Source organism: Lagenorhynchus albirostris, chromosome X, assembly GCF_949774975.1.
Source record: "Lagenorhynchus albirostris chromosome X, mLagAlb1.1, whole genome shotgun sequence".
NCBI lineage: Eukaryota > Metazoa > Chordata > Mammalia > Artiodactyla > Delphinidae > Lagenorhynchus > Lagenorhynchus albirostris.
In genome coordinates, this window is record NC_083116.1 from 4,824,797 (window position 1) to 4,840,019 (window position 15,223).

Below are 15,223 nucleotides of genomic sequence, written 5' to 3' on the forward strand. Positions count from 1 at the left end.
CTTTACTAGTGAGGCTTTGCCTGGCCACCCCATGGAAAATAACATGAAACTCCCCATGTGCCACCCACGCCCCCATATTTTTTTTCCAGACCGCGCATGCCCACTGCTATTCAATGTTTATTTGGTCATTTATTGTCCACAAGCTCCACAAGGGAAGGAACTTAGAACTCCCAGCCGCCAGAACTTCCAAGCTGCCAACACTGCTCGGTATACATATCTGATGTACTTAGTAAGTATTTGTTGAGCAAGGGGGTCCCTTTAGATGGAGGAAGGCGAGTTCTCAAAGGGCCTCATGGAAGGAGAATGGCATTTGGGCTGGTCTGCAAGGAAAAGTATGACTTTTATAGAGAGAAGAGGGAAGGGAAGGGCCTCCAGGTGAAACGCATAGCACGAGCAAAGGCGAAGTGGCGGCAAACTGCTGGTTGAGGACAGTGGTTGCAACGCAAATCTTTGGAGACACCTGGGAAGACTCCCCAAGTACCTGCCCGACGCGGGAGGTGCGCCCCAACCAGTGAGTCGGCCCGGTGGGCGGGGCAGGCGCTGCGCGGGAGCCTCGGCTCCGCCCCCTGTGGCCCGGATCTCGCGCAGGCGCACTCGTGCTCGGGCCGGGGCGCCGGCCTATGCGGCCGGCTGCGGCCGCGTCGGGCAGGGTTCCCGGGTTTACGACGCGCGACAGGCGGCGGGGGCGGCCCTACCCTCCTGCCAAAACCTGTCATCGTTGCCCCGGAGCGGCTGCGCCGGGGCAAAAATGCTGCCGCCAGGCGGGGGCCTGCTCTGGCTTGGCCTGGTCCTGGGCTCCGTCGGATCCGCGGCGCTGGGCAGCTCGGCCACAGGTGCCTCCGGCGCCCTCGCCCACATTGCGGGGCTCCCTCCTTACTTCCCTGCCTACCTCCATCCTTAACTCCCTCGCTCCCTCCCTCCTACCATTCCTTCTTCCATCGATCCTTCCTCCCTTCCCTCCCTCCCACCCACCCACCATCCTTCCCTCCCGCCCTCTTTTTTCTCTCCCTCCCTCATCCAGGCTTGAGGCCATGGCCAAAGCCTAACCCTGCCACCCCGGACTGGGGCTTCTTCTGTGCACCCACTTCCACCCTCCCTGGCGTAGCTGGCTGGGTTGTCAAGGTGCTGGGGCCAGCCTTGGACCTCTGGGTACCCTAGCACCTACCCCGGATGGGGGTTGGGTGTCAGTGCAGGTGATCTCACTGAAGCCCCTCCTTCCTGTGCAGATGCTCTGAATGTCCTTTTAATCATCGTGGATGACCTACGCCCCTCCCTGGGTTGTTACGGGGACAAGCTCATAAGGTCCCCAAACATGGACCAGCTGGCCTCCCGCAGCCTCCTCTTCCAGAATGCCTTTGCCCAGGTATGTCTGGGCACCTCTGGGTGTGGGTGTGTGCCTCGTGCACTGAGGGCTGGGGCATGGTACTCATTGTGCCAGGCATCTCTTTAGTAGAGGGGAGCACAGTTTGGGAAATGGCGGCTGAACAAACCTGGTTGTCCACTGGCAAGGAAGCTTGTGCCTTTCAGGGGTGCTTCTCCTTGGGTGGAGGGTGTGCCCTGGTATACTGTGTTCAGGCTGGTCCTGCCCACCTTTCTTCCCCCAACTGGAGGTTGCCTGGTGCTGAGAAGGAGGGGATGCTGCCACAGCGGCCCTCCTTCCTGTGCCCCTTCATGGGGCCGCTCCCTAGACCTTTGCCTGCTCCGGGCACCCGTGAGATGCCATCATGCAGAACGACACAGTCATCTGCTGGATGGAGGGGCTGGGGCCTTCCTCTCTCGGGGAAGACTTCTTGCTGGCGGCTGGGTGAGGCCCAAATCCTGCTGGCTGGCTTTGAGATCTGCATGACTCAGCCGCCAAGCTGTTAGCCGAGGACCTGGGAGGTTGCCTGGTTACCTTTTAGCTCCCAGACTTTGTTTTCCTCTGAGGACGTGTCCCTCTGCTTCTGCTCCCTACCAGCAAGCCGTGTGCGCCCCGAGCCGCGTGTCCTTGCTCACCGGGAGGAGACCAGACACTACCCGCCTGTATGACTTCAACTCCTACTGGAGGGCACACTCTGGAAACTTCTCCACCATCCCCCAGTACTTCAAGGAGAATGGCTACGTGACCATGTCGGTTGGAAAAGTCTTTCATCCTGGTACTGCTTGCCCCTCCGAGTCTGGGCTCTCTCCATTTTCGTGTCTGAGGAAGGGGGTCCCCTCCTGGGGCTGGGGCTCGGTGGACACCTGGTTAGTCGCTGCCACCTTCGTGCAGGATATCACTTCTCAGCTTGGCTTTGTGTTCTCACCAAAAGTGAAAAAGGGTAGAAGGGCTTTTTCTTCCTTTTGGAAACTAGTCACGGTGCTGTTTGGTTCCTTTGGCTGCGTGGGGGGAAGGAAGGGCACTGGCTGCGGGGGAGGGGAGTGTTGGCTGGGCGTCCAGCTCTGCGCCTGACCCCCTGTAACCCGGGGTCCCTGGCAGTGAAGTGAGACCAGGGCAGCTCTGCTGACTTGCCCAGTGAAGAGGCTGTAAGCTGGCAGGGGTTGCCTGCCCGCTGTCTGTGAATTAGGTCAGAAAGAGGAGGGTAAGCTGGTACCCAGGGTCTCTAGGGTGCCAGGAGCCACCCAGTCCTGACCTTCAACACTGCCAGCTAAACTGGCTCTCTTTAATGCCAGAATGAGAATGCTGAAGCAGAGAGTTTAAAACTTTTTTGTTTTTAACTTGAAGTAAGGCATTATTATTTGACAGAAAGTTGTGGGACAAAAAGGGAAGTATGAACTAAAGAATATAAATTGGGAATTCCCTGGCAGTCCAGTGGTTAGGACTCAGCGCTTTCACGGCTGAGGGCCCGGGTTAAATCCCTGGTCGGGGACTAAGACCCCACAAGCTGCGCAGCGCGGCAGAAAAGAGAAAAAAAAAAAAGAACATAAATTGCTTGTATTTGCACCATTAAGGAGAGCTGTATTGTGATGACGTCCCCTGGTTCTGGGCATATTATTTTTCTGATTTGAGATTTTCCTGGATATACAACTTTATATTGTGGAAGGCAGCTGTGCTCGCCACTGTACCACCAGTGATGCACAGCTATATTGTGAGTGTTTTAGACATAAACATTTTCCTGCATGGTGACTTCGTGCCGTCACTTTTAATGGCAGGACAGTGGTCTAACAGAGACATGTACTGTAGTTTAGTCCCACTTGTTTTCAGGTCTCCTCTGTGCCGCATTCCGCCGGGATGAGCACCTCTGGAGGCAGAGTGAACCGCTGATGGGCAGTGGCACCGGGAATGCCGGCCCCTGGGTTCTAGTCCCAGTTCTGCCACTTCTTAGGTGTGCATTGGACCTGGGGCAAATCGTTCAACCTCTCCCAGCCTCCGATTCCTCCTCTGGGAAGCTGGAGGGCAGCGTGCGGTGGGGGAGCCTTGAGAGCCTGAGCTCTGCCCCGAGAAGCGCTTATCACGAGGGGCCGCAAAGTTGGGCCCAGTTTGGAAGATCTGTCAGGCTGTGTGGCCAAAAGGTCGCCAGCAAGTGCAAGTAGAACTTTCTGCAGTTGGTGCTCACACCTTGACACTGTGGCCTGAGCACAGCTTGAGAGAGAGACGAAAGGAGCAAACACAGCAGAGGGGAGATCGTGCCTCAGGAAGGGAGGCCTGACGGGGCCCGAGGGGTGGCGCCTGGCCTCCTTACCCCGGATAATTAGATTGTGGGGCTGTCTTAGCCCGAGAGCAAACACTTGGCCTGCAGCCCTCCTGGAGACACATTTTTCAAGCGGGTCTTTGTTCTCAAGACCCTGTTGTGTCGGGGAGGGGCCTGCTTGAGGCCTGCTGGGTGCAGCAGGCAAGGTGGGTTCTCCATCGGCGTCATTTCCCGCGGAGGAAATGGAGGCTCGCGGAGCGTGCCCGAGATTGCACGGGCACGTGGGGCAGCGCGGGGGTTTGGACCAGGTCTGTCAGCCCACTCTGCGCTTCCACTGTGCCTGTGGGGTTGAGAAGCCCTCCGCCCGCTGCCCCTTTGCCTCCAGTCCTGCCTGGCCAGGTGCTCGTCATTGGAGTCCCCGTGTGTCCCCGTACTGGTGACGCCCTTCTCCCGTGGCGCTGCCCACGCCACCCTCTCGGCTCCTCCCGGCTCATCTGCATAGGCGGTTCCTCCTTCCAGAGCCCTCGCCGCCAGCCCTCCCCGGACCTACGTCCCCTCTGTGCCCGGGGCTCCCTCACTCACACAGCACTTCTCCTCTCCAGACGGCTGGCAGTCCTTCCCCAGTGTCGCACGTTGTTATTTTGTCTTCCCAGGTAGACTGTAAACGGGTGGGTTTCTGCGTCATGAGAGAGCACTGAACCTGGCGTCCTAAGGCAGTGTCGGGGTTCGAACCCCAGCCCCCTTGTCTCGTGTCTGGTTGGCATCCGGCAAAGCACCCCCCTTCGCGGAGCCTCTCCTTGCCCAGCCAGCCATGGTTGTGCCCCTGCCTCTGCCGCCCCCTTTGTAGGGTGGGGCTCAGTACTCAGATAGAAGCCCAGAGGGTCGGTTTTCGTGGGCACTTCTCATCATCTGGCCTAGGCTCCTGATTTTATAGATGAGGAAACTGAGGCCAAAAGAAGGGGATGGCCCTTTCCCAGTTGTGTACAAAGTGTACATTTTGGTGGGGGAGGGCATTGAGGGACTCGCCATGCTTTATTTAATGACTTTCCTCCTTCTTCCCCCTCAAGGAGTGTCTTCCAATCATAGTGACGACTCTCCCTATAGCTGGTCTGTTCCACCTTATCATCCATCCTCTGAAAAGTACGAAAACACCAAGGTAAGGCCATGCAAGGGGTACTGGTCTGAAGAGGAGCCTCTTCTTCCCTGCCTAGCAAATTCAGGTTAACTACTGTGTGTGCAGCACGTGCGTCCTTTCCAGCTGGTTACGTGGTGGACTTTGTGGGTTTGGTTTGTGATCATGACCTGGCAGGGATGAGCGCTGGGATCTTGAGCATTAGGTCCAGTGGAGAGGTGGCTGCATTTTCGAAGCCGGCAGGGATGCCTTGCTCTAGAAGCTTATGCTGTAGTGTGCAAGACTCACTTAATGGCTCCTTCGTGCTCACTCTGGATAAGGCTCTGTGCAGAGGGTTCGTTATAGGAGATGCCGAGACATGGAAGGAAGAAGAGAGACCTGTGCTCTAAGCACCTCAGCCCAGATTGGGAGAAAGGCTTTCCGTCTATCTGTCTGTCTGTCTGTCTTGGGCCTAATGGATATGTTCAGGTGTTGAGACCTTTGATAGGGGCTTTAAAATTTTAAAGCATTACGAAAAAAAGGAATCTATAAGGAAACTTAATCTCGGTTCAGAAGAGCCCCCGATGTATAAATGCAACTAAAACTTACATTTAAGAAATTCAGGAAAACAGCTGGAGTGTTGAGAAATGACATGTTTCTCAGAGGATTTTAGAGCCATCGTGTGGAGAAGGGTGTGGATTTGCGGAGGTTGGTGGGGTGCAGAAAAGTGTTCTAAATTCATGACAACTTTCATTTCAGAATACAGTGAAAGCCAGCGGGCTCTGGCCCTTGGCTTGTGGCTTGAGTATTAAGAGAATGAGATCGGAAGACCCCATCTCAATGCGTCTGTTCCCTGAAGTCATCTTGCTACTTTTAGTAGTCTCACAAATGCCAGGTCCCTGTGCCCATGTCCCACGTCATTCTCAAGACGGTGGGTCTGACTGCACCAAATCCCTGGCGGTGCTGCAGACCATGTGAACGTGAGCAGGGGGGCAGATGGCGGCTGCCCTGCCCAGGGCGGTGTGGACAGGGCAGAGCTGTGAAAGGATGCTCCTCGGTGAGATGCCCCTGGGTATTTGTGAGGTAGAAGTCGTGGTCAAAACTGAAACTGGCCTTGTGGCCGACGTGGCCACTTTAAGAAACGAAGCGGTAGGTTCCATCCTGTGCATGGTGGAGTTGAGGATCTGGAAATTCCATGAACTGTCACTTTATCTAGTTAACTCTGACCCTGTCACTTATAAGCTTTAGTCTGTCATTGAAATTGAAAACAGATTTTTTTTTCCTTTCCCTAATGACTAATGATGTGAAGTATCTTTACATGTGCTTGTTGGCCATTTGTATATCTTCTTTGGGGAAATATCTATTCAAGTCCTTGGTCTACGTTTTTTTATTGTTGAATTAGAGACAGATTTTTTTTTTTTGATCGTGAGTTTACTTCGGTTTCCTTTAATTAATTATGACCTAGAGACAGAGAATGAACAACGAGAAGCGAACTAAGTTCTGCTGGATTTCTGGCCTCTGCCTGGAAAAGAAGAAACGCTTCTCTGTTTTACTTCTACTTCTATGTGCCCGTGTAGTCTGGATGACTAATACTTAATGTGCTCGAAATATAAACGTTAAATCCATTGTGGGGAACTTTCATGACTTCTATTTCTTGCACTTAAAAAGCTGACTTTGTATGTTTTGTTTTGGAAGACCTGCAGGGGACCAGACGGAGAACTCCATGCCAACCTGCTGTGCCCTGTGGATGTGGCAGATGTGCCCGAGGGCACCCTGCCTGACAAGCAGAGCACCGAGCAAGCCATACGGTTGTTGGGAAAGATGAAAACGTCTGGCAGTCCTTTCTTCCTGGCTGTGGGCTATCATAAGCCGCACATCCCCTTCAGATACCCCAAGGTGAAGAGCTGGCTGACGGCTGATCCAGCACAGCTGCGACAGCTGTGTCATAGTGAAGGTGGCCACGTCCTGCCATCCCTTGTCACCAGGGACGCCTGATGGCACTAGTATACTCAGTGGTATGAAGATGGGTTTCAGAGGTCAAGGCTAAGAAGTAGACTTAGGACACGTAGGAATCTTGTTAGAAACGCTTGGCTTCTACTTCCTCCACTGGAGGGTTTTTCGCTAGAAGTCAGTGAGTAATGTTGGGTTGGCTAGTGAGTCATCACGGAAAAGGGATGCAGAGCTGGCCACCGAAGCCTGCAGTAAGTGGCGGTCCTTGGTACAGAATTCCAGGAGATGTGAAGCCCTCTTCAGTAACTGCCTTTCCCCCTGAGCCCTGAAACACAGGGCAGCATGTGCCTCGTTGGAGGCTCGAATCCTGCACTTGCATGTGTATCAGTTAGAGTATGTAGTCTCTTCTTTTTCAGAATATTTTTCAGTTTTTTCCTATCATGTTTTCCCCGAGCCTGAGCAGCCCACCCTTTTGACTTTGCAAAGCATGCCCGTCACTTGCGATGGGCGTGGAGACCAGAGACGTGCTCTTTGATGCTGTGAGTGTCGCGCTTTGATTGGCCCAGGGGATCTCACCTTCCTAGCAGGAGCTGTCAGCCCCGCTTGATGGAGTGAGACCAACTTCTGTCTCTCGTGCAGAAGGAGTTAACCTACCAGGCCTGACTGTGATCCGTTGAAAGGCCTGCTCCTGAGGTTGACCCTTGGCCTGGCCTCTGGGAACCTGGATCTCGGGAGTGTTCCCACCATTCCCAGAGCTGCCAAGTGGCTCCCTAGGCCTGAGCTGTTCACGGAAACCCCTCCTTTCCTGCTTCGAGTCTGGGATTTTGATGTGTGCAGGCAGAGGGTGCCTGCGTGACCAGCCCCAGTAAAAATCCTGGGTGCTGAGGCTTTCACGAGCCTCTGCTTCCCTGGCAGCAGCGTTGTACACATGCTGTCACACAGCTTGTTGCTGGTGGAATTGCACGCATCCTGTGTGATTTCACCGGGGGAAGACTGGCAGCCTGTGCCTGGTTTCCCCCAGATACCCCCTGTGACAATCCCCTTTGCTGACTGTGGCTGGTATCCTTTCTCTGCAGTAATTGCAGCCGTGAGTAGGGCTGTGTGCGGACTCCTGTGTGCTCTCCCAGTGAATTTCTGAGCGTGAGGCTGATTTGGGGAACTGGCCACACCTCTGCACACCTTTTCTAGTTGGAGGGGAGGTGGCAACGGGAAGAAGAGGGCATCGGTCTCTATGAGGGAAGAGAGCTGTCGCTGCTCGGTTTGTAGGAAACCAGCCAACTCGTTTCATTACCACTGGCATCTCGTGAGAGTGCCTTTCAAGTGGGGGAGGTACTTGTGTAGACGCATCACAGGCTTAGAGGAGAGGCAGCGTAAACACCAGTAGGGGCCCAGCCTTGTGCCTTTGCCGGAAGAGTGACGGCCCGATGGCTTTGTGTGCTTTCCCCCCAAGGAATTTCAGAAGCTGTATCCCTTGGAGAACATCACCCTAGCTCCTGATCCCCAGGTCCCTGCCGGCCTCCCTCCTGTGGCCTACAACCCCTGGATGGATATCAGGCAGCGGGAGGATGTCCAAGCCTTAAACCTCAGTGTGCCCTACGGCCCGATTCCCGCCGACTTTCAGGTATCAAGGACGGATTTGGGGGAAGTATTGGGCACTTATGGCATGATGTCACGAGTGATGGTGCTTTTCTCGGTGGACATGCTCTGTCCCTTGTGTCTTGCTGAGAACTTTCTCTGTGTGAGGCGGCCTGTGGAGCACCGGGGTTGGGGCGAACGTGCTGGGTGGATAGAGAGTCTCCCCTTCAGCGTCTCCGCTTCCAAAGAAGGGGGTGTCTGGAGATCTGGGGACTTGCGGGCTGTGGGCCTGGCATGGGGAGAGGCCCTGGGTGACCCTCACTAACTGACAGGAGATGCTGTTGAATCCAGGTGACAGTCTGTCAGGTGTAGGGTGGTTGGCGACTCCCGTGCCACCCAGAACTCTCAGTTTGCTGGTCCTGGCGGGTCCCCTGTGGGAACGCCGACACGGGCATCCATTACTCTCAGGAGGTGGCTTGGTGAGCGGGGCCTTGGCACAGAGGGGGCTGGGGCACCAACACGGCCAGCCCTGTCCAGCTGCAGTGTCTGGGGTCCGTTTGCTGTGACGTGGGGGTGACTCGTCAACCCCACTCTCCCTGGCACGCAGAGCGCACGCTGAGCAACACTCTTTCTGGAATATTCCACACGCAGCCCTGCCTTTCTGTTAGCACGTGAATGCTCCCGCAGCCCGTCTACAGGGGAAGGAAGAGGGCAGCGTTTTCACAGTGCTTCCTGGGCCGCCTGCGTCAGAACCCCCACGAGGGCTCGTTAGAAGCACGGCATCCTGGTCCCACTCAGAGTCAGGGAGTTGGAGGCTGGGAGTGGGGCCCGAGAACCTGCATTTCCAAAAACACACACCTGGTGATTCTAATGCAGGCAGAAGTTTGAGAACCGCTGCCGTAGGCTACGTGTCGAGACAAAACAAAACCAGACAGACTGCCCAGGTGTCTCTTGCTCTCTGGCCCCTGTGTTTGGCCGGCAAGGGTTTGAGCGAGGAGGGCCGCGCCACCCTGCGTCTCGGGTGGCAGTGGTAAGAGTTTGAGAAGCAGCGGGCCCGTCGGTCTGTTGGGTTCCTACTTCCCCCCGCAGGGGTTCTGAGAGCGGGGTTTGCTGGAGTTGCAGCCCCGAGGCTGCGCCTGGACATCGCGTTAGCGGCAGTCGTTCCCGATGACCCTTTACATTTTGGACTGCACACCGGGAAGGGTGCTCAGCGTTTTGTGTGTGCTCTTTGGTCCCTGTGGGACCCTAGCGGGGGGCCTGCTGTCTCTGTTGTCCAGGTAAGGACACTAGAGACTTGCCCAGATCACGCAGTTACTGCGGAGGAGCGCCCCCTGGGAGGTGCGATGCCAGAGCTCCCACGTTTGTTTCGCTGGCTCTGACCAGTCTAGGTTCGAATTCCAGTTACCCCACACCGGCTGCATGGCTGCTGACGAGTCATCCTATCTCCCTGAGCCTCGGTGTCCTTATCTGCAAAGTCGACACAAGATGGGGGAAGGTTTTCCGTGATGACAGCTGCTCTGAAGGTTTTCAGTGGGGACCACAGTGAATGTGGGGGGGGGGTGTCTAGGGCAGTGTCGGCTGCACGGCGAGGGTGCCTTCCCGATTGTCTCAGCCCCTCCTCTCACCACGCCCGCTGGTGGTGTAGCTGCCCAGTTGGACACACAGATTCACAGTGACCCAGAGGACCTCCCTGGTGTACTCGTGTGCTGATCCCCGCCCCACATTCACCTCGCACTTGGCCCTGCTCATCATCCGCCTGTAGCTCTGGGTCTCGAGCCTCTGGGTCCTGTGCCCCCTTCAGCCGTCAGCCCTCTAACTCAGTGCCGCGTGCGTGAGCCTGGGGCCACGCGGGGATCACTGGTGTGTGGCCCCCTCTCCCCCGTGTCCAGCTCCCCTCTGGGCTTTGCTCCCTCCCTGGATAGCTGAGGCCCCGTGGCCGGTCACTTACTCTTCCCGCCAGCTCCTGAGCACGCGTGTCCCTCTATCCTCGTCCTGACTGTAATACCCTGACCACAGGACAGTCCGGCCACCCTGTCTGCTCTCAAGCCCGCGTCCTGAGGCAGGGACATGCTTGCATGCCCAGTCCTCTGCTCGGCTCCCTCTTGCCCTCTGCAGCTGCTCTGAACCCTCACCACTCCCCTCCAGCCCCTCCCGTCCCTCTGCCCCCACATCCTCCCACCCCCGCCCCCCCGCTCTTCTGCCCCGTCTCTCAGCAGATGACTATACTTCCTGTTTCAGAGGCAGAGGCTGGTTACCAGTCTGAGGAAGGGGAAGGCACAGGCTGAACGTGGGTACACATCCTGGCTGTGCCCCTTGCCAGCTGTGTGTCTCTAGGCAAGTTAATCAACCTCTCGGAGCCTCGGAGTCCTCCTGTGTAAGATGGAAGTGGTAATGCTCAGCTTCCGGGGTGGCTCGGAGGATCAGATGGCACCCAGCAGGTACTTGGTAAACGGGAGCTGGAAATAACCTCCCTCACTTGTAGCCAGAACTGTGCGTGCCTGTGTGCTGAGCTTGGGGCCTTCTCCCTGGTCTCAGGAGAAGAGCAGCAGGGACTCGGCCCCTCCCTACCCCGTTGCCCCTCCTTGCCAGTCTCCTCCCAACTTCCGTGCAGCCGTCCATCCCATCTTCAGAAGTACCGCCTCCCTGGGCCCTGCCTGTTTCTTCCCCTTCCTGCCCCTTCGCCCGCCCTCCACGGGAGAATGAGTGCGACGTGCTCTGTTCTGCTGCGTCTGTGGCCTCACTGCCCTTTCATTCTTCGTCCACCTCTGTGCGGCCTCCTGCCTCTGCATCCCACTAAGCGTTCTCTCATCTGGGTCAGCCCTGATCTCACTGGCAAATAAAATCCAGCCTCGGGGGTCCTGACCGTCCCTGAATCCCTGCTGCCCTCTCACTGTTGAGAGAGCTACGCCTTCTGGAAATGTCTGCTCCTGGGCTTCCTCGCCAAGCCTCCTGGGCCCCCTCCACTGCAGGCCCCAGGGCAGGCGCCTCGTCCTGTGTCAGCTGCTTAGGAGGTGCTGCCCTCCGGGCTCAAGCCCAGGGCCGCCCCCCGTGTTGTTTGTGCTCTTCGCCCCCAGCCCTGCCCGCCGAGCCTGCTGTGGATGAGCCCCGGGACAGCCTCTCCAGCCCCACGCTCCTGATTCCAGATGCGTCTATCTGTCCACTGGTTGGTAGAGGCCCCGTGTGGCTGCACCGCCGTTCCTGCTCTTCCTTTTCTCCTCCTCCTGCGCCCCCGCCCTCTCCGTGCCATTGAATCGTGCTGCCAGCCTAGCGAGAAACCTGGCGTTCCCTTTGGGGTCCTCAGCTCCTTTCCCTCCCCCGCTCCTACCCCATCTCCCTAAATTCCTCTTCGGCACCACTTCGTGGACCACCGCAGTGGTCTGGTCTTGGTTTGTCGCTTCAACGAGCGACCGTGGAGGTTGCCCCGTGCGCGCAGCGCTGATCTATTGCTGGTTCCCCTCGAGCCCCTGGCGTCTGCTTCTGGCTCTCGGTGGGGGACCCTCATTCGCCTGCAGCCCAGATTGTGTCACTTCCTCTCCTTGGGTGACCTCGGTGCCTTTGCTGGCCTCCAACCCGAGACCTCCACTCCGTGGATGGACCCTCTGGGTCCGTATCATCTGGCCGTGACCTGCCTTTCCAGTGTCCTGTCCTGCTCCCCGGCGCTCCCATGTGACTCTCCAGCCACACTGGTCAGCTTGCTGGCCCAAAACGTGCCCTGGCCTGCGGTGACTCCACACTGTTCCCCGCTCTGCAGCCCCTGCTTAGGGCATCCGACCCCGCTTGTCTGACTGCCAGCTCCTTTCCTCAAATGCTAACTCCTCTGTGAAGCCTCCCCCGATTTCCCCAGGCCGACTTGAGGGCTCATCCTCCAGGGTCGTCCCTGGGCCTCACCAGTAATGCACCTTTTCTTGTCTCCATTCCTGTCCTCAGTGGACGGGTGGCTCAGTGAGGTTGACGACCACATCTGTTGCTTCTCCTGTCTCCAGGGGCCCGCATAGGAAGGAAGGCGTACCCTTGACTAGTACACAGCCATCCTGACAGGTGTCTTTGGTCCCCAGGAGGACTGAAGTTCCCCAAGTTACAGACTGGAGACTTTTATCTACCAGAAGCTAGAAGTAGCCAGGGTTCAGCATAATCCTTCTAGAAGGTTAGATGGATATCCATTGTCTTCACCACCTGGGGAGAGGGGGCGAGTCTCATGACTGTTCTCACCGCGGGTCCGGCTGACAGGACCAGCTGGGACACACGGAAGCTGGGGCTGGTCTGATGGCTCGGCGGTTCCCTCGCTTCCCCCCTGTGGCAGGGGTAGAGGACTCATCTTTTTCTCTAAGATTTGTGGACAAGGCGGCGGAAGAGTCAGCCCAGCAGAGGCTGCGGCTCTTTCACGGAGCCTATCTGCTCCGGAAGCCGCTCTGGGGTGGGGGGTCCGTGGGGGGTGGGCTGCTCTCCCTCCTCCGCCACCGTTGTCCTGCCTGTGGGCAGTTTGTTGGGCCGGAAGCGCACGTGCCAGCCACAGGCTGTGAGGGAAGCGGCTGCCATCCACTGGGTTACGAAGAGCTCAGGGGAGAGGCCCACTCACGGCCGTTGTTAGAGTTGAGTTGCGTCCCTCAGGAAGATCCGTGGAGGTCCTGAGCCCCAGGGCCTCAGAATGTGGCCTTGTTTGGAAACAGGGTCATTGCAGGTATGACTGGTCAGGATGAGGTCATGCTGCCGTGGGCTGGCCCCTGACCCAGTATGGCTGGGGTCCTTGTGAGAAGCGCCAAGGATTGTGGCCACCGCCAGAAGCTAGAACGTTCCTCCCCTGGAGCCTTCAGAGAGGCTCTGCCGACACCTTGAGTTCAGACTGCTGGCTTCCAGAACTGGGAGGCGATCTGTTTCTGTTGTTTGAAGCCGCCAAGTCTGTCATACTTTGTTAGAGTGGCCCAGGAAATGAATACAGCTATATGGTACCTTTGGTGTGACCCTCAGCAGACTTTGGAAGGCTGAGGGGTCAGTTTCTGTGTACATGGGTGTCTCCTGGGACCCACAAGAGTATGTGAAGGAGACAGAAAGGAGTAGTAAGTGGTACATCCACGTGCTGTGATCTGTGCCCTAAAGTGAAAACTGATTTGCTTAGCAAAGAATCCTCCTTGTGGACGTGCGGGTTTCGCTGTGGCTGTATGGGGTGGCGGTGGGGGTGAGATGGCAGGGAATGGAGTGTTCCGTTTTGGCTAAGAAGGTCATCAAGGGCACCCGAGGGCTGGGGCCCGGGAGGGGTGCTCAGGCGAGCACTGTGGCTGGGTATGCCGTGCACTTTAACTTGCAGTCACTCTCACTATTCTTCTTCTTTAAATCGCAGCGGAAAATCCGCCAGAGCTACTTTGCCTGTGTTTCGTATTTGGATACGCAGGTTGGCCACCTTTTGAGTGCCCTGGACGATCTTCAGCTGGCGAGCAGCACGATCGTGGCGCTCACCTCGGATCACGGTAAGCCTTTTGAAATGCCCAGGTGAGTCGCTCAAAGCATTGGACCTTTTCTGTGGAAACTTTCCTAGGCTACCTGAAATAGGTGTGTATTCTCTTTTGTGAACCAGCAGTGCCCTGAGTCTGGAGTCTTGGGTGCCTTTATGGCCACCTTGTTAGTCCTGGGACTTCTCTCCATGGAGGCGGGCCCTCTTTTGGGTCAAAGAAGCATCTTGGGGCCTTGGGTGGTGGAGCTGGGTGGGTGGGGGGACCTCGTAGTAACTGTTGTTTCTTGGTGAGCTCAGCGGGAGCCGTCCATTTGTGTGGGGAGCCCCTTTGACCCATTTCTAACCTAGAGGGTTGGAGGAGTTTTAGTTTCTCTTACGAAGATCCAGAACAATCCTGGCAGAGCCCAACAAGGCCCTCAGACCCGACTTACCCCTTCCACCCCAGCCCCGCTGTCCGCTCTGCCAGGAGCCTGGGGTTCACAACTCTGTGTCTCTTCTAAGGCAGTTTCTCACTTTTTCCAAAAGTGGAAACATCTTAAAAAAATTCTTTTTAATTTTGGCCAGGGTGTGTTTGAGGCCAGTGAACCCCGGTTATCCTCCCTCACCCCCAAATTGTTTTGAAGCCAGTCTCAGGTGGTTTAGTTTTCTGAACAGTATTTCTAATAAATTTAGCTCTTTTTTTTTTTTTTTGCGGTACGTGGGCCTCTCACTGTCGTGGCCTCTCCCGTTGCGGAGCACAGGCTCCGGACGCGCAGGCTCAGAGGCCATGGCTCACGGGCCCAGCCGCTCCGCGGCATGTGGGATCCTCCCGGACTGGGGCATGAACCTGCGTCCCCTGCATCGGCAGGCGGACTCTCAACCACTGCGCCACCAGGGAAGCCCAAATTTGGCTCTTTTGAAGTTTAACTACACTGCCGTCATCCTACCTAGAAACAGGAAAACAGTTCTCTAATATCGTCAAATATGAAGTGGGACAGTGTTAGATCATAGCATGTGCTCACTGTAGCGAGAAAGAAGTATGCAGAGCACATCATGTAGGGCCAGAGCACCCTGCCCTTCATCCCACCTGCCCAGAGCTAACTGGTGCTGACGGATCGGGGGTCCGTCCACCTGCCTTCAGTCGTGCATATACATGGGGCTGTATGTCATGAGTGTGTATGTGCGTAACGTATCGTCGTGGGATGTGGCAGGATTGATTGTGCTTGTGTCCTGTTTCGTTGCCTGGCTTGTTTCTTCCACTTAATGTCATAGACAGTTCTCCGTGTCATTTCTCACAGGCCTACCTCGCACCTTGTAAAGACCCGTATTGTGAAGTGTGGAGGTGTAATTTTTCACCGTTTGCCTAATGATCTGCCATCCCCTTCCGGGCCGTCTTCTCAGCGCCCAGTTTTCTCCCCCGGTGCTTCCACAGTCCACTGCACCCCCGTGAAGGCAGGGTCACTCGAAGCTCGCTTTGGTTCGGAGGCAGCTGTAGCTGATTACAAATGGCCCTTCTCAAAAGGCCCTCCTGGGACTGCCTACATCCGAACC

The 15,223-nt window shown here is 56.5% G+C and overlaps 1 protein-coding gene across 6 annotated transcripts in view; it reads left to right on the forward strand.

The window, feature by feature from the left end:
- Positions 1–618: 618 nt before the first annotated feature.
- Positions 619–15,223, forward strand: part of IDS (iduronate 2-sulfatase) — a 32,335-nt gene continuing 17,730 nt past the window's right edge. For 5 of the 6 annotated variants that reach the window (XM_060137411.1, XM_060137415.1, XM_060137413.1 and 2 more), the window contains exons 1-7: positions 619–833; positions 1,227–1,363; positions 1,958–2,135; positions 4,679–4,767; positions 6,418–6,618; positions 8,123–8,293; positions 13,583–13,709. In XM_060137411.1, the coding sequence (XP_059993394.1) occupies positions 749–833; positions 1,227–1,363; positions 1,958–2,135; positions 4,679–4,767; positions 6,418–6,618; positions 8,123–8,293; positions 13,583–13,709 (988 nt within the window). In that variant the 5' untranslated portion in view covers positions 619–748. The remainder of the gene's footprint in view (positions 834–1,226; positions 1,364–1,957; positions 2,136–4,678; positions 4,768–6,417; positions 6,619–8,122; positions 8,294–13,582; positions 13,710–15,223) is intronic. The other variant, XM_060137412.1, reaches the window with a different exon arrangement.